Source organism: Tamandua tetradactyla, chromosome 4 (assembly GCF_023851605.1).
Source record: "Tamandua tetradactyla isolate mTamTet1 chromosome 4, mTamTet1.pri, whole genome shotgun sequence".
NCBI lineage: Eukaryota > Metazoa > Chordata > Mammalia > Pilosa > Myrmecophagidae > Tamandua > Tamandua tetradactyla.
Window position 1 is genome coordinate 54,535,330 of NC_135330.1, and position 27,083 is coordinate 54,562,412.

The 27,083-nt window shown below is 38.5% G+C and overlaps 1 protein-coding gene across 8 annotated transcripts in view; it reads right to left on the bottom strand.

The window, feature by feature from the left end:
• Nucleotides 1-26,926, bottom strand: part of DENND1B (DENN domain containing 1B) — a 283,782-nt gene extending 256,856 nt beyond the window's left edge. For 3 of the 8 annotated variants that reach the window (XM_077157321.1, XM_077157320.1, XM_077157318.1), the window contains exons 1-2: nucleotides 12,421-12,551; nucleotides 10,192-10,256 (exon numbers count right to left, since the gene is read on the bottom strand). In XM_077157321.1, the coding sequence (XP_077013436.1) occupies nucleotides 10,192-10,209 (18 nt within the window). In that variant the 5' untranslated portion in view covers nucleotides 10,210-10,256; nucleotides 12,421-12,551. Of the gene's footprint in view, nucleotides 1-10,191; nucleotides 10,257-12,420; nucleotides 12,552-12,827; nucleotides 12,932-26,717 lie in introns of those variants that run through there. The other 5 variants (XM_077157322.1, XM_077157319.1, XM_077157317.1 and 2 more) reach the window with 4 other exon arrangements.
• Nucleotides 26,927-27,083: the final 157 nt, after the last annotated feature.

Consider the following 27,083-nt stretch of genomic DNA (forward strand, 5'->3'; position numbering starts at 1 on the left):
AAAAAACTTCTCTGATTAGCAAGATTCAAAACCTTACTTTTGTAATTACTATAAACAAACCGGACATTAGAAAGAAATGGCCCCTGGAATTTCCCTAAGGCAGCAGAAAACTGCAAAAGAGCTGCCTCTGGAAAAAGCAAACCTTTTCCAATTGTCCCAGTCACAGCTTTTAGTGAAATAGATCTAATAATTGGAAATAGTTAAAAGGTCATCAAAATTTCAAAATTCCACAGCCCTCATCTAAAACTTTCAACAAGCCAGGTTTCTTTCGGTCCAACCTACCCCGACCCAAGACCTAACAAACTAAAGCAGTTAAGGGGCGAGGGCTAGGCACAGAAAGATGTGGAAGGTGTGGTTTCGAATTCTTTTTTTACTGGGCGTAAAGATTAGAAATAGAAAGCATAAAAAATGCTACAAAATAAGCTATGCTTGTATTTTTTTTCAATAATACCTTTCCAATGGTTACTGCAGAAATCAGATCATTATTAAAATATAAATAGGGTGGTGCAGTGGTGGCTCAGTGGCAGGATTCTCGCCTGCCATGCCAGAGATCCGGGTTCCCGGAGCATGCCCATGCCAATGAGAATGTACCCATTTATCCAGTTTTTCAACTTTTAAGTCTTGTAGTCACTAAAGACAGCCCTAATGTTTATTGATAAAGGGTCCTGGGTCAGTCCAGAACTAACCCATCCCAAGTCCAAAGTTATCGTGATAGCTGAGACTGGATTTAACCAAAATGGACCCACCTGACTAGCTCAGACTGTAACCTATAAGTCACCTACACCTCATTATAATACTAAAAATCGCACCCATCGTCATATTGAGACCGCCATTTTCTTACATATGTTTTGTCACTAAGTATTTATTCAGTATGTCCATGCTCAATAATTAGATCACCTCTCATTACATCATCTGGGCCCTGTGCTCATTATCTTAAACCTGCCAATCTTTTAATTCTATAAAACTATCAGAATTACTGCACTTCAGGGAGACAGATTTTGGGGCTGACAGGCCATCTGATCTCCTCCTATCAGATCTCCTGCTTCATGCCTATTAATAAACTTTTTCTCTCTGTGAATTGCTGGTGTCTCAAAAATTGGTCATTCGGGTGCATTGGGCAAAAGAATTTACTGGCTTTGTCCAGTAAGAAAAGTAGTTAAACTTTTTAAATCTCGTTTTCTTCCTCTTTATGATAAAGATAACAGTCACTACCCGATATGGTTGCAGTGAAGATAAATGGAATAAGTAGGCTCTTGGCATAGTTCTGACTAATAGTATATACTAAATAAGTGGTTTTTAATTACTATTTCAGTATAAACATAAGTATTTTGAAAAGACCTATCTGTAAGCTTAATGAAGAAAATAAATTGCTTACTAAGACTGTGTAACCATGATGTTAAAGTTTTATTTCATTAAATGAGAACTTTAAGTAAGCAAAAAAAAAATGCCTTAATGAAATTCGCTGAGCAAATATTCTGACTAAATATACTTACAAACTTATTTAAGATGCTAATCACAAATTACAAATGGAACATCAAGATAGATAGGGGAGAGCTGGCAAAACCTAAGCAGAATTTAACATTAGATATACTTTCTGATCCTTAGCTCAGAGATCTTCCCACTATAGCAAAACTGCATCTTTTTAATTCATTCAAGTATTCCTTTAAAATTAAAATGCTCCCTTAAGGGCTATCAGTTATTCACATCTCACTGTGGCACACTTCAATCAGATAAACACATTAAGCAATACCCACTTACTTAAAGGAATTTTTATTTGAAGAGTTGTGAAAAGAGAGGTAGTTTTAAAACACAGTAGGCTTGGGGTAGAGGTGTGCTGGGGTGGAGCAAGCCTGTTGGCAGCACGATAACAACGGTACTGCTGGGTGGTAGCAGAGGGGGTCCAGGAAAATTAAAGGGCAATTTCCCCTCTGAGAGTTGTACTAGGTGCTCTCTGAGGCAATTTCCAGTTCTGTTATTCTACTGTTCTTTTCTGCAATGTGTCTTAAGACCCCAAGAGGTACCAATTTCTAGATCCCTCTAAAAATCAATTCAGGGCCACCACTGGCAAGTTCCCCACAAGGCCAGTGACTAACCTACCATATAAATATGACCAAGATATCTCCTCTCTAAAGATGAAAGTAAATCGCTACCTGAACTAAATCAAATTACCCTTAATTTATATAAATTACAAGTCTAACTATGCTCAAAACAAACCAATCAACCGGGCAATATAGGAGCACCGCAAGATTTTAGGAACTTCTCAAAGCTGTCTTTAATTCTTTCTAGTTCCAGAATGAAAATCATTAAAAAATAAATAAATAAAACTCCTTGTTTGCATAACATTCCTTTAACATAAGCCTAAGAGTCTGAAAGTAGGAAAAGTTTTTGAACTTTAACACCTATTTCCAGGGAAGGATTCTCTTGGACGGTGAACCTATTTTGTACTTATCCTTTTGATTTTCACTGCTATCTAAAATAATACCAGAACCACCTGCTTATAATGCATTTTAAAAAGTGCCTACTGCTAATATACCCTTAGCCTTTAAAATGTACACTTTAAAAGGTAAATTACTGTCCTCTAACCTACAAATTGAAAATGAGACTTTAGAGGAAAACAAAGGGAGACATGTGAGCTTTCAAAAATCTCCAAATGAAAGAACATTATCAAAAGTATATCAAGACTATATTTCTTCAAAAGTCAAGAAAACAAGGAAGGTCCAAGAAGTAACCTGAGCAAACTGTTGCACTCTGGCAACACAGCAGTGGCCCACCAAACAACAGCTGGAGAGGCATACCACTGTGGAACAAACTGCCTCCCCCATGTAACAAGTGAGAACTGTGAGTATTAAAACTCAAGAGGTCACCTTGGATTAAAACAGCAAAAAGAAATAACGTGTGAACAAATAAAGTTAGTCAGACAAGTTATAATTAAACTCTTAAACATAAACTCTAAAACATTCCTACCAAAGTAATGAAGCACAATACTGAACAGTGATATTTAATTTGCCTTTACACATGTTGGCAGTTATGTAAAGAGGATGAAATGCCCCAACCCAAATATAAAAGAACAGCTATTCTTAACTACATACAACAAAATGCAAACATACAATAAAAATGGCAAATCGCACATGTAAGGTCCTAAAAAATCATAAAATTTTGTTCTTGGTATGTCTCAAGGATGAGAAAATGAAACGATTTCATTTTCTTCAACAACCTAGAATATAAACACTTTAATTCCAGAATACTCTAAATTTATCCTAGGGCATCTAGATTTGAAAGGGACTCAATCTAATGAGCACAAAGTCAGAGCAAAATCAACTATGATGATAACCACATTTTCAAGACTGATGAGTAGTGGGGGATGAATCATGTACCCCACAAAAAAGACTTGTTCATATCTTAACCCACGTCCTGTGGGTGAGAACACGTCTGTAAGTTAGAAGATGTAAGTAACATCTTTAGAAGATGTTAGTATTTGTTAAGGCTTTGCCAAATTGAATCGGGGGGGGGTCTTAATCCACATAACTGGAAGACTTATAAAGGGAGGAAATTATGACAGTCTGTAGAAACCAGCAGTCAGAAGAAACCAGAGAGGAATTAGAGAGAAATCACCATGTGATGGAGAAATGCCGTCATCAGAATCCTACAGTCCCCAGGAGAAACCATGGCCTTGTCAACATCTTGATTTTGACCTCTTAGCCTTTAAAACTACGCGACAGTAAAAGTTTGTTTAAACCAACCCACGGCGTGGTACCTGTCAGAGCCTGTGTTACTTGTCCATAGCCCCTCTAAGGCAATGACCCTACAGATGTTTTCCCACATTCAACAATTAAAACCACTTTAATTGTCTTTAAACCGCTTTAAGATATGTATAATTTATCAAAACTCTACTTTCTAAGTGTTATGGGCTTCTGATACGTGTAGATAGGTGTGGGTGGGTTTTAATATAGCCTCCACAAGCATACACATAGGGTAAATTTCCCTGAAAATCCTGTGATATGAGAACAGAGGAGAGATAATGCGGATATGGAATGGAGAGCCCAAAAACAGCCCAGTGAAAGATATATGCGGGTATATATTTCTTGTACATCTGTTACTGTCATACCAGCATGCACTTGAGGTCACTTGTACGAAAAACAGCTCTCAGTGATTTAATTTGATCCACATGCATTTATTCAATGGGCAGGCATTGTTCTAAGTCCAGTTTATTTTAGTGATTCTGTAAGTATTCTTTAAATAAGGTAGATACAGTATTAGGGTTTTCCTGTAATGCCATAACCCAGCCCTTGGCGAGTTTACTTCTGGTGAGGCAAAAAGACATTCAAATCAATATCTGTAAGAACACAGTAAGTGCTAAAATACAGGGAGAAGCAAAATGCTATGGATTCCAACGTAAATGGTTATCCCCACAGAGGAAAAGTTATTAAATGCAAAATAACTAAGTTAGGATTCTTTGGCTTAAGGTTCTGATTAAGGAAGAGTAGAAGGCATGCGAATGATTAATTGAGCAGACTATCAGAAAGATGTATAATTTGATACTGAGTTGGAGGGATTGGTCAAAATAGAAAGCTGATACCAAATTGGGATTCATTCCTGAGAGAAATTATTCTAGGTAACAGAAAGGAATAAAGACAAGACTTGCTAAAAATGTGAAAACTACTAATAAATATCTAGAACTGTTATATCAAAGATTCACTAGAGATGGAAATGTGAATCTCAGAAAAGAACCGTGGGGGGGGAGAGATCTCTTGAGCCAGGGCAGCTATACAGAAAAACTCAGTAACTGTTTTAAATGGAATAACACTGGATTAATAAATTTCAGGGAATATACTGTATTTCTGACTTTTAAAAAATTACCTGTATCACATAGAGTTTACATTCTAACATTTTCTTGTATGATACTGAAACAGCTTACACTGAGCTTATAAGAGGTCACTAAATTATGAGACACAATAGAGCGCTTTGATTAAAATACAAAATCTGGAGCCACACTGCCTGAGTTCAAATATAGATCTACAGCTAACCAGATGACCTCAGGCAAGTTTCTTTATTTCTCTGTGCTTTTGTTTCTTCATGTATTAAATGAACAAAACATTTCCTACTTCATAAGATTGTTGAGGCTTAAAATAATTAGTACATGTAAAACATCCAGCACTGTGCCAAAACAGAGTAAGTGCTACATAAATATTAGCTACCACTATTACTAGGGTAGATGATCAACAAAATATAAAAAAGAAAGCTAAAGCACCAAGGTCGGAAGAGAAACTCCTAGAGAGTTTTATTTTTATTGAGGAAGAGTTACTTTTCTTTCCCCCTAAATCCTGAATCACTTCGGGGAAAGTAGGGGCAGTTTGGTAACAGTAAGTACTGTTATTAGAAATCAGGAGAGGACATCACTGCTAGCTGTACTTCCCTGTCTGCTGGGAGGTTAGAAAGAAAGCAAAGAGTGATGGCAGCAATTAGCTTGTAGATCTACCAGGAAGAGCATTAACATCTAAATTTTGGCATGTCTCTCTTGGATACCTGGAACAGAAATTACTAGGAAGATGTCACGCCAGAGAGGCCACCATTAGGAAAGGCTCCCAAACAGTATGCTGGACACCACCAGAACCAACCCTGATAACACAAAAGAGATGTTGTAAAGAAATAACAACCCCTTCTGTGGCAATTTTTACATTTGTGCATCCTCCACATAAAAACACATTATTGTCAAGAGTGATCTAAAATGTATCTTTTTTAGAAAACCAATGTAATGCCTTTGAAGTAAGCCCAAATAGCAATTGATCAGATGAAGATCATTATCATACCAGGACTAGCCATATCAAGTTATATTTCAACAACGTATGTCATTGCAAACCATTAGTCAAAATTCAGTTAATAATGCATCTCTGAAGATATTAAGATCTAAATTATACACAATAAGTGAAAGAATTTAAATGTTCCCTATTTAAAAATGAATAAGAGAAATATACCAAATACTTTAACATAATACTATCAACCTTGGTTTAAGCCAAGTGTATAAGGAATATCATTAATTCCTACTTGACCGATGACATACCCATCAAAAAAATAAACCAATATTCTGAGAAAACTTTTGCAAAGAACATTTTATTTCCCAGAATCTATTCCTCCCCAGATATTTATTAAATGAATCATGGTAATGTCACCACCTCATTCCTCTGTCTCTATTATTTCAGGGATGGTCAGGCCCATGCCAACACAGACCACTGGGAAACAAGGAGAAGGACCCTACAGGATTCTGAGAAAGAAATTTTCTGGCTCTGAACAGACAGCATGAGAAACCAGTGATTGTCATTTCCATAGTCATAAACAATAAAGCAGAATTCCAACTTCTACTGACAGCTACCCTCTAACCACAAGGAATCTAAGCCTTCTGATAGAAACAATACCACGGTAGCAAAGCTGAGACAAGCAAAGAACGTAGACGTTTGATGATATGCCTCTGAATATCCTCTTATACGAGCTATCAAATGTCCTTATAATTTAAAAACATTTTTATATTTGCACCCCAAAGCATCCTAATTTACACATTTTTTTCATGTCTATTACTACCTATGAATGTCATCCATATTAATTTAAATGCTAGCAAATAAATTTGTATTCTACTTTAAACAAACTGACACATATATCATCATACTCTTATTAAAACAAACACAATAAATTATTGATAGTTAAATATATTCCAATAATTTTTTATTTGCACACAAGTTCCCTGTAAGATTTAGCATAAAATTAATAAAACATTATCGAAACATCAAATTCTCAACTTGACATAATATTTTATTTTTATAGTCCTCTTAATTATAGATATTATTACTTTTTTGGATACCCAAAAAATTATACCTGATCAGACACTAAAATATTAGCCATATCATATTATTTAAGACACAAGCAAAAGAAGAAAGGCTATTATTGTAGTTCACACGTTTGAGTCTAGCTTTTTGTTAAATCTTTAGAATTTGCAGCCAACTAATCATATTAACAGAGTGCATGGCGAGACTGGATTAACAGCAACCAATCAAGGGGCTAAAGATGTTTGTTTTAACCAGTTATTACATATCCAGCTTCACCATGCTGGGTAAACATAAGTGAAGACCTTTCTAATAAATAGCGATTTGAACAATAAAAACAACAAAAAGGGAGGTAACAAAAGATGGGCAGAGGTAGAAAATTAAAACTGAAATAACACATTCCTAAAAAATGGAAAAAGGCAAAGGGAGGTAGGAGAGAGTAAACAATTTCAAAGTCTTTATGGAATGGTCACAATTTCTCTGACAAATGCACATATCAGGTATATAAGACTCATATAAGGCAGATGAGTCTTTTTATCATGATCACTTTAGCATGCATTTAAAATTATGGAGAATCCATGCATGTTTCCAAAACAAATTTAGTCTGCTTTTCAATAGGGTAAGCATTACTTCAGCTAATGTTCTAACAGGTATTCTGAAGATTTATTCATACCATAAGTATACTATACAAAAGATTTAAATTGGAGCTGAAAAAAAATGTTATCCGTTTGAGTCTGCAAAGAGAACTCCATTGAGCCTAGAAAGAACTCAAATGACAATATTTACTAATATAATACAACAAATAATCTTTTTTTTGGGGGGGGGGGGTGCATGGTCCGGGAATAGAACCCAGGTCTCCCGCATGGAAGGTGAGCATTCTACCACTGAACCTCCCATGAACCTCACTCAACAAATAATCTTTTAAATTGGAAAAGACACCCTAAATTCTAGGATCACTCCTCGTCAAGGGGCAAGCCTGGGCACACGTGTAGTTCAAACAGCCCAAAAGTACAGCAGGCAGGCTAGTGGAACCAGAAATATGTGTCTTCCTACCTAAAATTAGTCATGCCCCTTTACCACAGCCTGGTTGGACTCCTCTATTTTAAGGTGTGTAGTTCCAAACTGCTTAAGAGCATATACTTGCTGTCAAGGCCAGTTTTGAGCTAAGATCCTCAGCAGTTCTCACACCAATGCTTTAGTAGAGCCAGCTAGGTACAAAATCAACACTTAGTCGAATTTTGCTATTAGGGTCTAAATTCACTACAAGTAAATCATACTTTGGAGATGTCCATGAAAATGAACCACAACAAGGACGCATTAAAAAGGAAATAAGCAAGAAGAGTAATTCCTTATTTTCTACCACCCCTCCCCACATACAAACATATATAGCATAACAAAAGGCAGAGGAGGGACAAAAAAAGAGATCAGGCTTCAATTAGGGGTAAGAATGAAGCTGATCTGGTTGGGACTAAGGTAAATCAGAATACAGGGTAAAGGATGATACTGTCTGTATTTTAGAACTTCACCTACTGTATGAGACCAAAGAAAGAGAGGTTTATTTTATCTAAAACCTAAATTTTCTGTAGCACACAATCTAACCTAACCTGTCTGGCCAGCTCAGTTAAAACAAACCTAAACATAAGAAGCCTACAATTGGGAATGAGGTCTTGCAATTCTGTAGAGCTTAACATAATATCCAGGTACATTCCAAGTATGTTGGGCAGATAATTAAAAAGTGGTGGCAAAGTCCCTTGAGGAACTGGAGAAAAATATGGAACTATCAAACTTTCCCATCAGGGAAATTCCTGATACCCTTTCAAACATTAGAGACTCCCAGACTCCCAAGTTAATAGGCCAAGCCCTTGATCTTGAGGCTTGCTCTTATGAAACATTTTTGTAACAGAAATTAAGCCTTTCTATAATTATGCCTAAGAGTTACTTCCAGAGAACCTCTTTTGTTGCTCAGATGTGGGCTCTCTCTCTCTAAGCCCAACTCTGCAAGGAAAATCATTACCCTCCCCACTATGTGGGATATAACATTAAGGGGTTTAGGTCTCTCTGGCAAGTGAGACATAACTCCCTGGCACTGTGGGATCTACAATGTCTACCTGACCAAAAAAGGGGAAAAGAAATGTAGCAAAATAAGGTATCAGTGGCTAAGAGTTTCCAAATAGAATCAAGAGGCTATTCTGGAGGTTATTCTTAGGCAAGCTCAGCTAGATATCGTTAACTGCCATGGTATGCCGAGCCCCAAACAAGAGTATTCCTATAAACCCTAAAGAAGATCCAGGGTTCTTTCTGAGAGTCTATAAAAGTTTCACTCACTCAGTTTATTTTTCAGAAACCTAAAACCTCTAGGCCAAATAAGTCCTGAAACCCAGAGTTATCAGTCTCTCCAAGACAGAGTATCTCCTTACTCTATAATGTCGACATCCTTTTTCAATATGAAGAACTGAGAATGGCCATTGCCCAAATTGGGAGAAGGAGGCATTGTAACAGAAAAGATAGGATTTAACAAATGAGTATAACTACTGAATCATTATACAGATATTTCTCTTTTAGTCTCCAGTCTTAGGGCAGCTAGAAGGAAAAACCTGAAATTGTGGAACTGTAACCCACATCATACTTTGAAATCTATTCTATAACTACTTGTTTAAATGTACTTTGAAATTCATCACTTTTTTGTATATACATTATATTTTACAATAAAAAAGTATAAAAAAAAAAGGCAGGGGGATAGTGGAAGGGAGGGGTAATGGAAAACAAAAATCACCATTCAAAGTTTTCTTGTCTCTTCAGGAAATTGTATAGAATGAACAGCTGAAACCTTTCCAAGTAGTGCCACACTACTGTTTGCCTCCCTCTGAAAAGCACTATGCTATATGAGCAAATCCAACTCAGTAAGGCCTACTCAGTCTGCATTCTGTATTCTGGAAGCATGAGAAGGGAATTGTTGTAGGTCCCATTGGTAGTGGCAGGAGAATTTGCCCTAACGTTTTTAAAAAGCTACAACAAATGAAAAGACAAATGAAAGAAAATGAAAAGATGTCCCCCTTCTACTAATAATGTTATCATTATTATTAGTTATAAAACTAATAATGTTATCAGTGAAGGGTAAAGTTGAGTTGTAAATTATATATGGACTTAACATGTGGAATTCCAGCTCACAGAGAGTATTCAGGATTTTTGTAACCCCATGGCGAAAACAAAAACAAACAAAAAAAAAACTATTTTATTAACTATCTGATTCTGTAATACTCATTACAGAATACACATTTAGTAGTAGTAGCATCCTGATTCTAAAATGTTCCAGCAGCCTAAAACTTAATACTTGTTTTGACAGACTCAATTATTTTAAGAATTAACAACACACACATACCTTCACTTTCAGAGGCATGGCATTTCACTTTTAATACCAAGTCAAAAGTCCTTTCTGGATTTTCCCTAAAAGAAAAAGAACTTTGTTATGTTTATTTCCCATGACACAAAAGTAAACATTTTTATAAAGTTGCTATTTTCTTTATTCTAAAACTAATCTTGTTCTGGTCTCAATACGGTCCATGTAAATATAGGACCACAGTACAGCAGAAATAACGATACGTGTTTTCCCAGTTCAGCACCTTAAGAGAGCTGGGGCTTAGGAGTTCTGAGACTTGAGGCCAAGCCTTTGACCTCTAAGCCTGTTTTCCAACTATAACGTGCCTCGTTCACTTTACAGAATAAGTGTGAGGATTATAAATCAAAGAATATATGTGGAATTATTTAATAAAATATTAAGTATTTACAAATACTAGGCATTGCTTTTATCTTATTGAATTAAAATTGTTAAGTCAGTGTGGTAAGTGTCTTTATTTTGTCCTACCAACAGAGCCTAACAGCAGACACAGTCTTTCCTCAAAGGACTTGCAATGTATGTTGCAAATGATGGATACCTGGTTCTATCTGCTAGATTCCTAAACATTCATGAGTTATGAGCAGACCTTCCAAACCACCATAAAACATTTATAATGTTCCTTGAATGTTATACTTCAGATTTACTTTTCTTGAAATATAATTATTGTACTTCCACATGTTTAAAGTACCAAACTATACATAGACTTCTAAATTAACAAAATAATATTCGCTTCATGTCAAATTACTTGAGGGAAAATGGACATCTGCCTCAATATTAGATTTTTCCATCTATTCACTGGTTGAATTTCAAAACCCAAACGGTAATCTATTTAGGCACTTTTTTTTTTTTCAAAATTTAGTTCTGTTTGAATCTCTCCTTCTGCTAGAAGATAAAAGATGAAGCAGTCTGATAAATACCAAAGACCACGTGAGCAGTGTTAATATATTTCAGTTATTCCTGCTAACAAGTCCTTGGTGTCTTCTACACCGACTGTTTTAATACCTACTTCCTTCAAGAAACTAATGCCAGCTCTGACTTCTAAATAAACACTGCTAAAAAAAAACTTATTGCAACACATGAATCTAGAAACATAGGGAGTAACAAGTCATATAAATTAATGTCAAGATATATACATTTCCTCAGCCTTCCCACTATAAACTTGTTTCAATGGGAACAATCTGGACTCAAGTGAGCGCCTCCCTCATAATACTGTCAAAAGTATACATACTTTTTTATTCACTTCCCCCACCATGATGTCAAACACTAAAGAAAGTAACTATAAATTAGGTGGTTTATTTTTTTTTCTTAATGCTCTCAATATTCTTTAGAATCTCTCTGAGGTGTAAAAAGTAAATATTGAATCAGCTATATTTCTGTGAAATGTAAAAGGCCTCTCACAGCATTCACTATTCATTATTTGAATACACATGACATTCATTATTTTAAACTTTAGGGGAATGGGAGGAAGAGAAAGAATGAATTCTTTACAAAGTAAGTTTTGAGAGAAAAATATATAACTCACGCCTCTAAAATATCCCAAAACAAATCACCACATTGATCAAATTGCTTTTTACCTAATTAATCAGCTGCTTATTTCCAGTCATTTTCTCATTTAGAAAAATATCCGCTGATGTATATACTTCAGCACACACATAAAAATACCACCTAACTGAGCACCGTTTGGTAAGCACCGTGCATACATACACAGTGCCTATATAATTGATAAGAAGAAAAATCAGAAGAAAATAGCCAAGACAAAAGTGATAAATACACTTTAGAAAAAACACGTTCATCTTAATGCTAGGAAAGCACTTTAAATAATGACAGCGCTGACTCGCTCCGGGGCAGCAGTAAGACACAGATAAGCGGATGATCACGTCTGACACACTGGGTAGGAATGAGAAACCCACAGCGGGTGGTGGCAGCAGCCGCTCGGCCGCCCCCTCTGCCCCGGGCTGCGGGCACAGACGCGGGGGCTGCCGGCCGCTCCGGGAGGAGCCGCGCGGATCCCGCCGGGCCCGGGACGCGGGGCCAAGCAGGCTTTGCGGCCTAGCGTCGTCCCGCCAGCCGGCCAGGGAAGAGCCCTGGAGGCCCAGCCTGCGCCCCGCGCCCTCCATCTGCGGTTCCTGGGAGCCGGCCGGGCGCGGGGCTGGGAGGGGCTGCCGCGGGACGCCCACCGCCCGCCCACCGCCGGCCACGCCGCCCACCACTCACTTGGTCCTGCAGTCCATGGTTACATGTCGGTGTGGGACTGGCCGTCCCCGCCCGCTCGCGCCGGCCTCGCAGTCCGCTGCCCCGAAGCCCGAGGGTCGCGCCGCCCCCGCTGGCCGCCCGGCCGGGGAAGGACGCTATTCACCGCAGCGCTGGCGGCGGGCCCATGTCCGCGGCGCCCCCGGCGCTCCCCTGCCTCCCACCCCACCCCCCAGCGCCTTTCTGTGACAGCAGCAGCAGCCGCGCGGCCGCCGCCCCCGCCGCCGCCGGCCGCCGCCCCCGCCGCCGCCCGAGCAGGGGCCTCTCAGTTCCTGCGACAGGGCCGCCCGCAGCGGCTCCTGCACCTTCTGCAAACCAGGAAGTCGCCGGGAGGGGGAAGGGGCGCGCGCGGACGCGCCCGGCGGCCTCACCTGGGCCGCACGGCTGTGAGGCCGGAGCCTGCGGATAGGGCGGGGGACCCTGCGACCCGGCGGCCCCAGGGTCCAGGCGGAACCTAAGTGCCAGCTCTTTGGCCCACGTGCCGCTTTACAACCGAGCCAGAAACGCAAGGTGCCCCCCGTGTCCTCAGCGCTGGTCCGGCCGGCTTCCTCTTTCGGTTAAGTCCAGTCTTCGGGGCATCAACGCTACAACCCTCCCCCCCCCCCCGAAAAGCAAAGTACCTGAAAAGGTGCTTCAATTTGCAGTATTTTTCACATCACCTGCACACGGAATTGGAACCTAGTTGATGAGTATTGTTTGCTAGAGCCTTAGTCGTTTTAGGGCACTTTGTTTCCTTAGAAACTGCAACTTCGGAGCTCAAGTTGATGTCAGTGGCTCCTGCCTCACTCCAGCTGTGGCATGGTTTCTGAAATCTAGAGCTGCCCCCTCCTGATTCAGGAATGTTCGCATATGTGCACCTGCTAAATAGCCCTGCAAGTAGCAAAATGGTAGTTAGTGCTCCACTTGCCTTGCACATATGGAAGACAGACATTCCTATACCCATTCCTATTCCTACAGACTGCAGTATAACCAAGCACTAACTTTTGGACATTCACATAGTGGTGGGCCTCAGAGAAGACCAGTCTTAGGGTAGCTCAGAGAGACACCACTCTCAAAAAACTATTTCTGAAGACTGAGGGTGGGAGGGGCTAGTACAAACAGCTAAAATTTACAGAGCACTAAGGCATGTGTTAAGTTATATGCATTGTCTCACTTTATACTGGCCATAACTCTATGTGTTAGGTACTTTTCATCAGTATTTTATAGATGTGGAAATTGAGGCCAGACCAACCCAGTGGTTCATGACAAAGCTGTAATTCAGACCAAGTCTGTCTGATGTTGCTTGTTTACTTCTATCCCACACTGCTCTCTACCTGCTCTGTTACCTCCTCTGTAGGAAAGGAGCCACACAGAAAAGATGTAGGCAGAGTCATTTAAAGGATATTCAAAAGATGATCGAGGTCTGGGCTGTTATGCAGAGGTCTTCTGTGAAAGGCACTCTACTCACATTGCCAACCTTGACCTTTGGTAACAGTATTTTTCATTCAAATGGAGATTGCTTCATACTTGATTCGTGCAGAAGGTAAGATAATGTGAGGAAACCACATGTTGCATGAATAATATAATGTTAGTCTTAGGACATAAAAGGCAAACTGTCTTGGGAATTAAGTAAAGTACTTGGAATCTGAGAACCTAAAATTAAACTCAATTACACTAATCTTAGACCTTCTTACCAAAGTTGGGTGTTACCTGGTCAATAAAACAAGATCTGTTGCATGGCTGTGTACCTAGTAGTCGAAACTGAGGACAGGACATAACTGGGAAACGAAAAAATATTTATCTTTAGCATAACATGTTGTCATAGCTAGACTTGGGGTGAGCACTTCAGTTTTCTCAGTTCCTATATTTGTAAATTGGGAATTATTACTTGTATATCACATGAGCAGTGTAATATTCAAATGAGAAAGTTCTACAAATTGGGTGATTTTTGGAGGAATTACTCTGTAAATTTTGGTTTTCCAATTAGACAAAATACACCATATACATTTTTTTCCCAAATAATACTTTTTCTACCTAAGAAGTTGCTATACTCCAAAGCCTTGAGAAAAAAATGTACAAACTAAAAACCACTTCTCCTCCTAGTGTGACTGAATTTCTAGAACTTCTCCTTTCATTATAATTAATTCTTCTCCAAAGAAAAGTTCTCTACTTGAGGTGCCTATGTCAGGAATTTTCAGTTTTCAGATGAGGAAATATTAGTACAATTTAATCCATTAATTGGTATTTTTTAAAATGTCAGTCATAAACCCCTGCATAATATAAAATTGTTACTTGTACAATATAGATTAAGTATATGGGAGGGGATAATGACACATGCATACACTAAAGCAAATTCTTTAACTTAGCTTTTAGACTGGCCATAATGAAGAGGTTTATCTATTCTAATATTATTTAGGGTAAAAGAGATAGAAACACAGATGGACAAAATTTGCATGATTCATTAGCAATTACTGGCAAAAGACAATATAGAGCTTATGAATAAAAATACACTTATCCAGGTGATATGTTTATTGAAAACAATGGTATGATTTTAGCAACACTCATTTCATCTGGAATTTCTAACATGACCGAAAGAGAAGACTACAAGGGGCAAACCTACAAACTGGCATTAGATATTCTGAGACCATATTTCAGAGTTAATATCTCCTACTCAGCAATTGATATCGTTTTTCAGGGCTACAGTAAGTGATAAACATGGTCTATACTGTTGTTGATGAACATGGCCTGTAGCTATTAACCCCTTAAAACATTTATTTTAAATGTTTCATGTATGCTTGTAAAAAATATATATGTATATTCTGTAGCTCTTGGGTACAGTGTTCTAAAAATAGTCCTTGATCAAGTATGATGATTGTTTTGTTGACATTTTCTATTTCTAAATTTGTGTGCTTGACACAGATCAATTCATGGCAGCTGTGAGTTAAAATCTCCTAATATGATAGTGAATTTGTCTATTTTAATTATTGTTCAGTTAATTAATCCTTTATGTATTCTTGGGCTGTGTCATAATGTACATATCAGTTTATAATTTTTATGTCTACCTAGTAAATTGAACCATTTATCACTATATTGTAACCAACTACACCTCTAGTAATGCTTTTACATTAGTATACCTAAACAGCTTTCTTCTCAGTATTTGCCTCATAGATCTCTTTTCATCCTTTTACATTCAACCTTTCTAAATTTATACAATAAATCTTAATTTTGTTTTAGAATCTAGTCTGATAATTGTTGGAATTTAAATCAAGCATTTAGACCACTTGGCTATCTTATAATTACTGATACATTTGAATTCACTTTTGCCATCTCATCTTATTCGCCGTATTTGTCCCTGTTGTTCTATGTTTTTTTCTGTCTTCTGCTTTGCCTTCTTTAGGACTGACCATTTATTTTTTTGTGTCCATTTTCCCCCACCCCACCTTCTAGTTTGAAAGTTGTGTACTCTGTTTCAAGTCTTTTAGTGGTTATCCTTAAAAATAGTAACAGCAAATTTTAACTGATTATACAATACACTGGCCTCCTCCCAAATAATATAAGCCCTTTACAACCCCTTTCAAACCTATAATACATTATTAATGTCATTTTATATAGTCATTGTTTTTTAGATTTATCCAGAAGTTTACCACTTGTTTTGCTTCTTCTTCTTATTTTCATTTTAGGTCATAACCATCTAGGATCACTTTCCTTCTGCCTAAAGTATACTGTAAACTGCCAGCATACTCTCTGTTTTGTGTTTGAGTGGAAATGTATTTATTTCACCCTCATTCTTAAAAAATATTTTCACAGGTAAATAATTCTAAGTAGAAAGTTACTTCCTTCTGTAATGATATTGTCAATATCATTACACTGTCTTTTAGCTGCCCTAGTTGCAACTGGAACCCTGAAAGCAATCTTGAAATGTAATCTGTTGTTTCTCTCTGATTGCTTTTAAGATTTGTCTTTTTGTCCTTAGCCTTTTATAATTCCACTATGAAGACTCTAGGTGTGGATTTTTTTTTTTTTAATTCATTCTTCTTGGTTTCCTTTGTTTTTCTTGACTCTGGCTGGTGATTTACATCAGCTCTAGAAAATTCTCAAATCCAATCTTACTCTCCTCCTTATGGGACTCTGTTTCAGTTTGCTAAAGCTGCTGGAATGCCGTATACCAGAAGTGGATTGGTTTTACAGAGGGGAAAAGGTCCAAATTAAGGCACCAACAAGAGGATACCTTTTTGGAGGAAATGCAACATCCAGGTTACTCTCTCACATGGGAAGGCACAAGGCCATGTTGACTGGTCCTTGCTCCCACTTCATTTTTCAGCTTCTGATACCAGTGGTTTTCACTCCAAGGGCCTGTGGGCCCTCACTTAGCTTCTCTGGGGCAAACTCTCGGTTTCATCTCTTAGCTTAGCATCTCCAAACATCTGTGCCTTGATTTTATTTCTCTGCTTTCTTTGTAGGTTCTCCAAACATCTGAACTCCAAACTGTCTCCCTCTTAAAGGACTCCATTAGGTAGATTAAGACCCACCTTGAATGGGCAGGGTCACAGCTCCATCTAATCAAAAGGTCACACCCACAGTTGGGTGGGTCACATCTCCATGTGTTCTAGTTTACTAGCTGCCAGAATGCAATATACCAGAAACAGAATGGCTTTTAAAAAGGGTAATTTAATAAGTTGCTAGTTTGCAGTTCTAAGGCCTAGAAAATGTCCCAATTAAAACAAGTCTATAGAAATGTCCAATCTAAGGCATCCGGGGAAAGATATCTTAGTTCAAGAAGGCCGATGATGTTCAACATTTCTCTCTCAGCTGGAAGGGCGCATGGCGAACATGGCGGCATCTGCTGGCTTTCTTGTGTCTCTACGAAAGGGACTTTCTCCAAAATGTTTCCTCTTTTAAAGCTTTCCAGTAAGCATCTCCACCTTCAATAGGTGGAGACACACCTCCATGGAAATCATCTAATCAAAAGTTACCACCCACAATTGGGTGGGTCACGTCTCCATGGAAACAATCAAAATGCTCCCACCCAGCAATTTGAATGAGAATTAAAGGACATGGCTTTTCTGGGGTCCACCATAGATTCAAACCAGCACACCATGAAAACAACTTAAGCAAAAGATCCAACCCCACATAGGTCTGCCCCCACAAAACTGGATTAGGATTAAAAGAACATGGCTTTTCTGGGGTACATAACAGTTTCAAACCAGCACAGAATCTGAATATATATATATTCTATACTCCACGTCTCTTTAACATTTTATTTTTGTTTATCTCTCTGAGTTGAATTTTGGATTATTTCACAGACACCTTCCTGTTTACTCACTCTTTTTTCAGATGTATCTAATCTTCTCAAAGCCATCCTTTTAGTTTTTTAAAAACTTTTTTTTTTTGGTATGCTGTATGGTGGGGGTCACATTGCATTCTTTTTTTCATGTGATTTGCATTATTGCAGCACCATTTGCCATTTGTTGAAGTTTTTTTTGGGGGGGGGGGAGGGGGAAAGTGCATGGGCCAGGAAACAAACCAAAGTTTACCCACATGGCAGGTGAAAATTCTGCTGCTGTACCACTCTTTTTTTTTTATTTTTAATTAACGGAAAAGAAGAAATTAACCCAACATTTAGAAATCATACCATTCTACATATGCAATCAGTAATTCTTAACATCATCACATAGATGCATGATCATCGTTTCTTAGTACATTTGCATTGGTTCAGAAGAACTAGCAACACAACAGAAAAGGATATAGAATGTTAATATAGAGAAAAAAAATAAAAGTAATAATAATAGTAAAAAAACAAAACAAACAAAAAAAAACCTATAGCTCAGATGCAGCTTCATTCAGTGTTTTAACATGATTACTTTACAATTAGGTATTATTGTGCTGTCCATTTTTGAGTTTTTGTATCTAGTCCTGTTGCACAGTCTGTATCCCTGCAGCTCCAATTACCCATTATCTTACCCTGTTTCTAACTCCTGCTGGACTCTGTTACCAATGACATATTCCAAGTTTATTCGCGAATGTCGGTTCACATCAGTGGGACCATACAGTATTTGTCCTTTAGTTTTTGGCTAGACTCACTCAGCATAATGTTCTCTAGGTCCATCCATGTTATTACATGCTTCATAAGTTTATCCTGTCTTAAAGCTGCATAATATTCCATTGTATATATATACCACAGTTTGTTTAGCCACTCTTCTGTTGATGGACATTTTGGCTGTTTCCATCTCTTTGCAATTGTAAATAACGCTGCTATAAACATTGGTGTGCAAATGTCCATTTGTGTCTTTGCCCTTAAGTCCTTTGAGTAGATACCCAGCAATGGTATTGCTGGGTCGTACGGCAATTCTATATTCAGCTTTTTGAGGAACCGCCAAACTGCCTTCCACAGTGGTTGCACCATTTGACATTCCCACCAACAGTGGATAAGTGTGCCTCTTTCTCTGCATCCTCTCCAGCACTTGTCATTTTCTGTTTTGTTGATAACAGCCATTCTGGTGGGTGTGAGATGATATCTCATTGTGGTTTTGATTTGCATTTCTCTAATGGCCAGGGACATTGAGCATCTCTTCATGTGCCTTTTGGCCATTTGTATTTCCTCTTCTGAGAGGTGTCTGTTCAAGTCTTTTTCCCATTTTGTAATTGGGTTGACTGTCTTTTTGTTGTTGAGTTGAACAATGTCTTTATAAATTTGGATACTAGACCTTTATCTGATATGTCATTTCCAAATATTGTCTCCCACTGTGTAGGCTGTCTTTCTACTTTCTTAGATGAAGTTCTTTGATGCACAAAAGTGTTTAATTTTGAGGAGCTCCCATTTATTTATTTCCTTCTTCAATGCTCTTGCTTTAGGTTTAAGGTCCATAAAACCGCCTCCAATTGTAAGATTCATAAGATGTCTCCCTACATTTTCCTCTAACTGTTTTATGGTCTTAGACCTAATGTTTAGATCTTTGATTCACTTTGAGTTAACTTTTATATAGGGTGTGAGATATGGGTCTTCTTTCATTCTTTTGCATATGGATATCCAGTTCTGTAGGCACCATTTATTGAAGAGACTGTTCTGTCCCAGGTGAGTTGGCTTGACTGCCTTATCAAAGATCAAATGTCCATAGATGAGAGGGTCTATATCTGAGCACTCTATTCGATTCCATTGGTCGATATATCTATCTTTATGCCAATACCATGCTGTTTTGACCACTGTGGCTTCATAATATGCCTTAAAGACTGGCATCGCGAGACCTCCAGCTTCGTTTTTTTTCCTCAAGATGTTTTTAGCAATTCGGGGCACCCTGCCCTTCCAGATAAATTTGCTTATTGTTTTTTCTATTTTTGAAAAATAAGTTGTTGGGATTTTGACTGGTATTGCATTGAATCTGTAAATCAATTTAGGTAGGATTGACATCTTAACTATATTTAGTCTTCCAATCCATGAACACGGTATGCCCTTCCATCTATTTAGGTCTTCTGTGATTTCTTTTAACAGTTTTTTGTAGTTTTCTTTACATAGGTTTTTTGTCTCTTTAGTTAAATTTATTCCTAGGTATTTTATTCTTTTAGTTGCGATTGTAAATGAGATTTGTTTCTTGATTTCCCCCTCAGCTTGTTCATTACTAGTGTATAGAAATGCTACAGATTTTTGAATGTTGATCTTGTAACCTGCTACTTTGCTGTACTCATATATTAGCTCTAGTAGTTTTCTGGTGGATTTTTCCGGGTTTTCGATGTATAGTATCATATCGTCTGCAAACAGTGATAGTTTTACTTCTTCCTTTCCAATTTTGATGCCTTGTATTTCTTTTTCTTGTCTAATTGCTCTGGCTAGAACCTCCAACACAATGTTGAATAATAGTGGTGATAGTGGACATCCTTGTCTTGTTCCTGATCTTAGGGGGAAAGTTTTCAATTTTTCCCCATTGAGGATGATATTAGCTGTGGGGTTTTCATATATTCCCTCTATCATTTTAAGGAAGTTCCCTTGTATTCCTATCTTTTGAAGTGTTTTCAACAGGAAAGGATGTTGAATCTTGTCAAATGCCTTCTCTGCATCAATTGAGATGATCATGTGAATTTTCTGCTTTGATATGTTGATATGGTGTATTACATTAATTGATTTTCTTATGTTGAACCATCCTTGCATACCCGGGATGAATCCTACTTGGTCATGATGTATAATTCTTTTAATGTGTTGTTGGATACGATTTGCTAGAATTTTATTGAGGATTTTTGCATCTATATTCATTAGAGAGATTGGTCTGTAGTTTTCTTTTTTTGTAATATCTTTGCCTGGTTTTGGTATGAGGGTGATGTTGGCTTCATAGAATGAATTAGGTAGTTTTCCCTCCACTTCGATTATTTTGAAGAGTTTGAGGAGAGTTGGTACTAATTCTTTCTGGAATGTTTGATAGAATTCATGTGTGAAGCCGTCTGGTCCTGGACTTTTCTTTTTAGGAGCTTTTGAATGACTAAATCAATTTCTTTACTTGTGATTGGTTTGTTGAGGTCATCTATTTCTTCTTGAGTCAAAGTTGGTTGTTCATGTCTTTCCAGGAACCCGTCCATTTCATCTAAATTGTTGTATTTATTAGCGTAAAGTTGTTCATAGTATCCTGTTATTACCTCCTTTATTTCTGTGAGGTCAATAGTTATGTCTCCTCTTCCATTTCTGATCTTATTTATTTGCATCCTCTCTCTTCTTCTTTTTGTCAATCTTGCTAAGGGCCCATCAATCTTATTGATTTTCTCATAGAACCAACTTCTGGTCTTATTGATTTTCTCTATTGTTTTCATGTTTTCAATTTCATTTATTTCTGCTCTAATCTTTGTTATTTCTTTCCTTTTGCTTGCTTTGGGATTAGTTTGCTGTTCTTTCTCCAGTTCTTCCAACTGAACAGTTAATTCCTGCATTTTTACCTTTTCTTCTTTTCTGATAAAGGCATTTAGGGCAATAAATTTCCCTCTTAGCACTGCCTTTGCTGCGTCCCATAAGTTTTGATATGTTGTGTTTTCATTTTCATTCGCCTCGAGGTATTTACTAATTTCTCTTGCAATTTCTTCTTTGACCCCCTCGTTGTTTAAGAGTGTATTGTTGAGCCTCCACGTATTTGTGAATTTTCTGGCACTCCGCCTATTATTGATTTCCAACTTCATTCCTTTATGATCCAAGAAAGTGTTGTGTATGATTTCAATCTTTTTAAATTTGTTAAGACTTCCTTTGTGACCCAGCATATGGTCTATCTTTGAGAATGATCCATGAGCACCTGAGAAAAAGGTGTATCCTGCTGTTGTGGGATATAATGTCCTATAAATGTCTGTTAAGTCTAGCTCATTTATAGTAATATTCAGATTCTCTATTTCTTTATTGATCCTCTGTCTAGATGTTCTGTCCATTGATGAGAGTGGTGAATTGAAGTCTCCAACTATTATGGTATATGTGTCTATTTCCCTTTTCAGTGTTTGCAGTGTATTCCTCATGTATTTTGGGACATTCTGGTTCGGTGCATAAATATTTATGATTGATATGTCTTCTTGTTTAATTGTTCCTTTTATTAGTATATAGTGTCCTTCTTTGTCTCTTTTAACTGTTTTACATTTGAAGTCTAATTTGTTGGATATTAGTATAGCCACTCCTGCTCTTTTCTAGTTGTTATTTGCATGAAATATCTTTTCCCAACCTTTCACTTTCAACCTTTGTTTATCTTTGGGTCTAAGTTGTGTTTCCTGTAGACAGCATATAGAAAGATCCTGTTTTTTAATCCATTCTGCCAGTCTATGTCTTTTGATTGGGGAATTCAGTCCATTAACATTTAGTGTTATTACTGTTTGGATAATATTTCCTCTACCATTTTGCCTTTTGTATTTTATATATCATAGCTGACTTTCCTTCTTTCTACACTCTTCTCCATACCTCTCTCTTCTGTCTTTTCATATCTGACTCTAGTGCTCCCTTTAGTATTTCTTGCAGAGCTGGTCTCTTGGTCACAAATTCTCTCAGTGAATTTTTGTCTGAGAGTGTTTTAATCTCTCCCTCATTTTTGAAGGACAATTTTGCTGGATATAGGAGTCTTGGTTGGCAGTTTTTCTCTTTTAGTAATTTAAATATATCATCCCACTGTCTTCTAGTTTCCATGGTTTCTGCTGAGAAATCTACACATAGTCTTATTGGGTTTCCCTTGTATGTGATGGATTTTCTCTTACTGCTTTCAAGATCCTCTCTTTCTGTTTGACCTCTGACATTCTAACTAGTAAGTGTCTTGGAGAACACCTATTTGGGTCTAATCTCTTTAGGGTGTGCTGCACTTCTTGGATCTGTAATTTTAGGTCTTTCATAAGAGTTGGGAAATTTTCAGTGATAATTTCTTCCATTAGTTTTTCTCCTCCTTTTCCCTTCTCTTCTCCTTCTGGGACACCCACAACACGTATATTTGTGCGGTTCATATTGTCCTTGAGTTCCCTGATACCCTGTTCAAATTTTTCCATTCTTTTCCTGATAGTTTCTGTTTCTTTTTGGAATTCAGATGTTTCATCCTCCAAATCATTAATTCTATCTTCTTTCTCTTTAAATCTATCATTGTAGGTATCCATTGTTTTTTCCATCTTTTCTACTTTATCCTTCACTTCCATAAGTTCTGTGATTTGTTTTTTCAGTTTTTCTATTTCTTCTTTTTGTTCAACCCATGTCTTCTTCATGTCCTCCCTCAATTTATCTATTTCATTTTTGAAGAGGTTTTCCATTTCTGTTCGTATATTCAGCATTAGTTGTCTCAGTTCCTGTATCTCATTTGAACTATTGGTTTGTTCCTTTGACTGGGCCATATTTTCAATTTTCTGAGCGTGATCCGTTATCTTCTGCTGGCATCTGGGCATTTAGTCAGATTTCCCTGGGTGTTGGACCCAACAGGTTGAAAGATTTTTCTGTGAAATCTCTGGGTTCTGTTTTTCTTATCCTGCCCAGTAGGTGGCGCGCGTGGCACATGTTTGTCTGCGGGTCCCACCAGTAAAAGGTGCTGTGGGTCCTTTAACTTTGGAAAACTCTCGCCGTGGGGGAGGTTCGCCAGCCAAAGCGGCTTGGAAGAGTGCCGGCCGGCCTGGGGGTCCAAACGTGGGGAGGGTCACCGGCCGCCGCAGCCCAGGAGAGCGCCCATCCGAATTTCCTAGTCGGCCCGGGGCGCCAAGCATGGCGGGAGGGCACCAGCCACAGCGGCCTGGGAGAGTGCACCGTTCCCAGCCGGACCGGGGAGTCACGTGCTTGGAAGGGACCCCCCCGGTCACCGTTCTCCGCGGCCTGGGGATTTCCAATCCAATTCTCTCAGTTGGTCCGGGGGGCCGCGCGTGGTGGGGGCGCCAGCCACCGCGGCTTGAGGGGCCCTCCACCCAATTCTGCCAGCTGGCTCAGGAAGGAGGAGGGGAGGGACTCCGGCCGCTTACCGCCCTGCCTGGGGAAGCCCGTGCCCCTCGGCGATCTCACCGGAGCGGGTTCTCCCAGCCAGTCAGCTGTTCCAGGATCGGGTATGCTGTCTTTTTGATCTCTGTCGTGGCTCCGGAGCTGTTCTGTATTGTTTCTACTCCCCTAGTAGCTGTTCAAACGCAGCCCTCGAAAGAGGCTTGCCGGGCGACACAAAACCTGAAAAAAGCACCACCTGGAAGGGGCGGGCTGTGCAGCCCCCACCTGCGGCCCCGCGGGGAGTGTTTACCTGCTGTACCACTCTTTCACCCCACTTTTTAACATATTTATGGTGAAATACACATATACCAAAAAGCAACAAATTTCAAAGTACCTTGCAACAAGTAGTTAAAAAATAGATTTCAGGGTGGGCCTTGGTAGCTCAGCAGGCAGAGTTCTCTCCCCATGCCTGTCCTTGCAAAAAAAAAAAAAATAGATTTTAAAGTTCAATATGGAATATAGTCCACAATTTCAAGCTTTTTCTTCTAGCTGCTCCAAGAGACTGGAGACTGAAAGAAATATTAATGTAATGATTCAGCAGTGATATTCATTTGTTAAATCCTATCTTTTCTGTTATAACTCCTCCTTGTCCTTTGATCCTTCTCCCAATCTCTAGGGGCACTTGGGCTTTGCCCGTTCTAACTTTCTCATGTTAGAAAGGGGTGTCAATGATATGGGATAGGGGCATGGAACTAGATGTTCTTGGAGAGGCTGGCCCATCTGGGTCTCAGGACTTATCTGGCCCACGAACCATCTGGAGGTTGTAGATTTCTGGGGAGTAATCTTAGTGCATGAAACTTTTGTAGACTCTCAGATAGAACCCTAGGTATTCTTTAGGATTAACAGGAATGGTGTTGGTTGAGGTGTGGCAAACCATGCTAATTAGCAATATTTAGCTGAAGCTTGTGGAAGAGTAGCCTCCAGAATAGCCTCTTGACTCTATTTGAAATTTCTTAGCCACTGACACCTTATTTTGTTACATTTCTTTTCCCCCTTTTGGTCAGGAAGGTGTTGTCAGTCCCATGGTGCCAGGGCCAGGCTCATCCCTGGGAGTCATGTCCCATGTTGCCCGAGAGACTTTCATCCCTAGATGTCATAGTTTTTAATTTACAGTATTTTTTTTAAAAACTTTTCTTTTTGGATCATCTTTCTTTTAACAATATTTCAAGCCGCTCTTTAATTTCTTAAAATATATTTAATATACATGTTTCAAATTATATTTCTGATAATTACAATATCTGAAGCGTCTAAAGATCTGTTTCTACAATTTGATTTCTTTTCTGCTGCTTCTTACTTATGATGCCTTGTTTATCTTCTATGTTTGGAGGTTGCTGCTTGTTTTTTGTGGGATTTTGTTTTTCTTGTTGTTTTAATGTTTTCTTCTCATTTTCCTTGGCGCTTCATATCTGGACATTCAGTGAGGCCTGAGATGAAGATGGATTCTCGGGAGAGGATATATATTAATTGCTGTTAGATACATGAAGGCATGACCAGTTCAAGACCATCTCAGACTCAGTTCTCTGCTTGAGGTTTTTCAGGTCAACCATGTGAGATCTATCTTGCAGTTATATATCCTCCAGGGAGATTTTCCTCTCCACTCTGCTGCAGTGTTTGAGACAATCACTCTTCTTTGGATCCCTTTGAGATGTCAGCTTCATGAGGAGTATCCTGTTGGACTTACCACACTAGGAAGGCCTCGAGCTCCATAAGGCCATGACAACTTATTTTCAAATTACCTTCAAGATGAAAGATGGCTCTGGGATTCCCACTTTTAATTCTTTTTCCCACAAATATTCCTTCTTTATTGACTACTCATGAATGCATTTAAGAGTTTTTAAAATACTTTATTCTTTTGGTTGGTTTTTTTTTTTTTTTTTTGCCAGTTCAAATGAAATTTTGACTAGACTGTCATGATTGCCCAGTTTAGTCTAGACGATAAAAAAATAACACTTTCTTATCCACTGAGCATTGTCCACCTTCCTCAAGTCAAAACCAAATAGTACCGGACTTATGCATCCATATTTATTAACAGCATGAGAAAATCCAAGTTCAGGGCCTTCCGGGAGCCAAAAACCTGTTTCCCATTGTACTCTAACTGCGTATAAAGGTGACCCTCTACTCCCCAGCCTCCATTCATATATACAATGTATCCAAGTGGCAAAAGTGAAGAGTTTCTGATATCCCAGATCAGTACCCTGACAACTCCTTCCCCTTCCCAGGGTGAAAAGAGAAATGCTATTATAAATTCTAGAATGATATAAAAATAATACCATTAATGCTACTTCAAGTTCAATATTACTAAACTAGATTTACATGAACTGTGAACCTCACCAATGCATAACAGGTCTCTTAAAAAAGAATAATTTTGACTTCCAAACAACTTAGAAATGACCCTTTAGCTACAAGTCTCTCATGGGTCGTATTCAACTTATATCTAAATCAGGCATACCCTAGAATCTAATTCTGCATTGCCTCCTACTATTGTTTTTAAGTGAACTTTAAAAATAATATCACCAGCTTCCTTTGTTATAAGAGAAAAATCCTTTATTTAAAGTATTTAACAAGCCCATTTTTTTAAGACCTTAGAAAACACCTTGAAAATATTTTAGCAGGACCTGACTTTCTCCAAGTATTCTCTCCGAGAACATTCTCTAAGTATACTGTCCTTTTTATCCTTAGCAGCAATAGCATAAACTTACCTCTAAAGGTAAGAGCTCCTTCAACATGGCATATGAAGGCCTTTTAAAATCTAGAAACGGCAGAGGAAAGAATCTGGGGCCAATAAAACTCCCCCTTTCTCAAGTGAATTGCCCAAACATGTAGAATCAAATTCTCTTACCTCTGACCAGCTCCTGCTAGTTCGATGTCATCTTCGTTCCACAATCTGCCAGACATCGGAAAACCGAAAGAGTCCTTGTTGTTAAGAGAAAAGAGTATTTGGAGCAGAGTATCACCGACAGGCTGTAATCAGAGAAGTCAGACTTTTTTCACAGACTCTTTAAGGAGCCTCGCTCGGGCTTCCAGAAACAAGCAGTGTTTGTGTAACCCTATGGCATTGCATGGGAAGAAACTTCTACCACCACCCACTGGATACTCCACATAAATAATAACATGTTCCTTGTGTGGCAACTCTGCTCACACCCATTTAATACTCTCAAAAGCATGAGTAATCACATCCAATGAGTAATGACATTAGACTTGACTA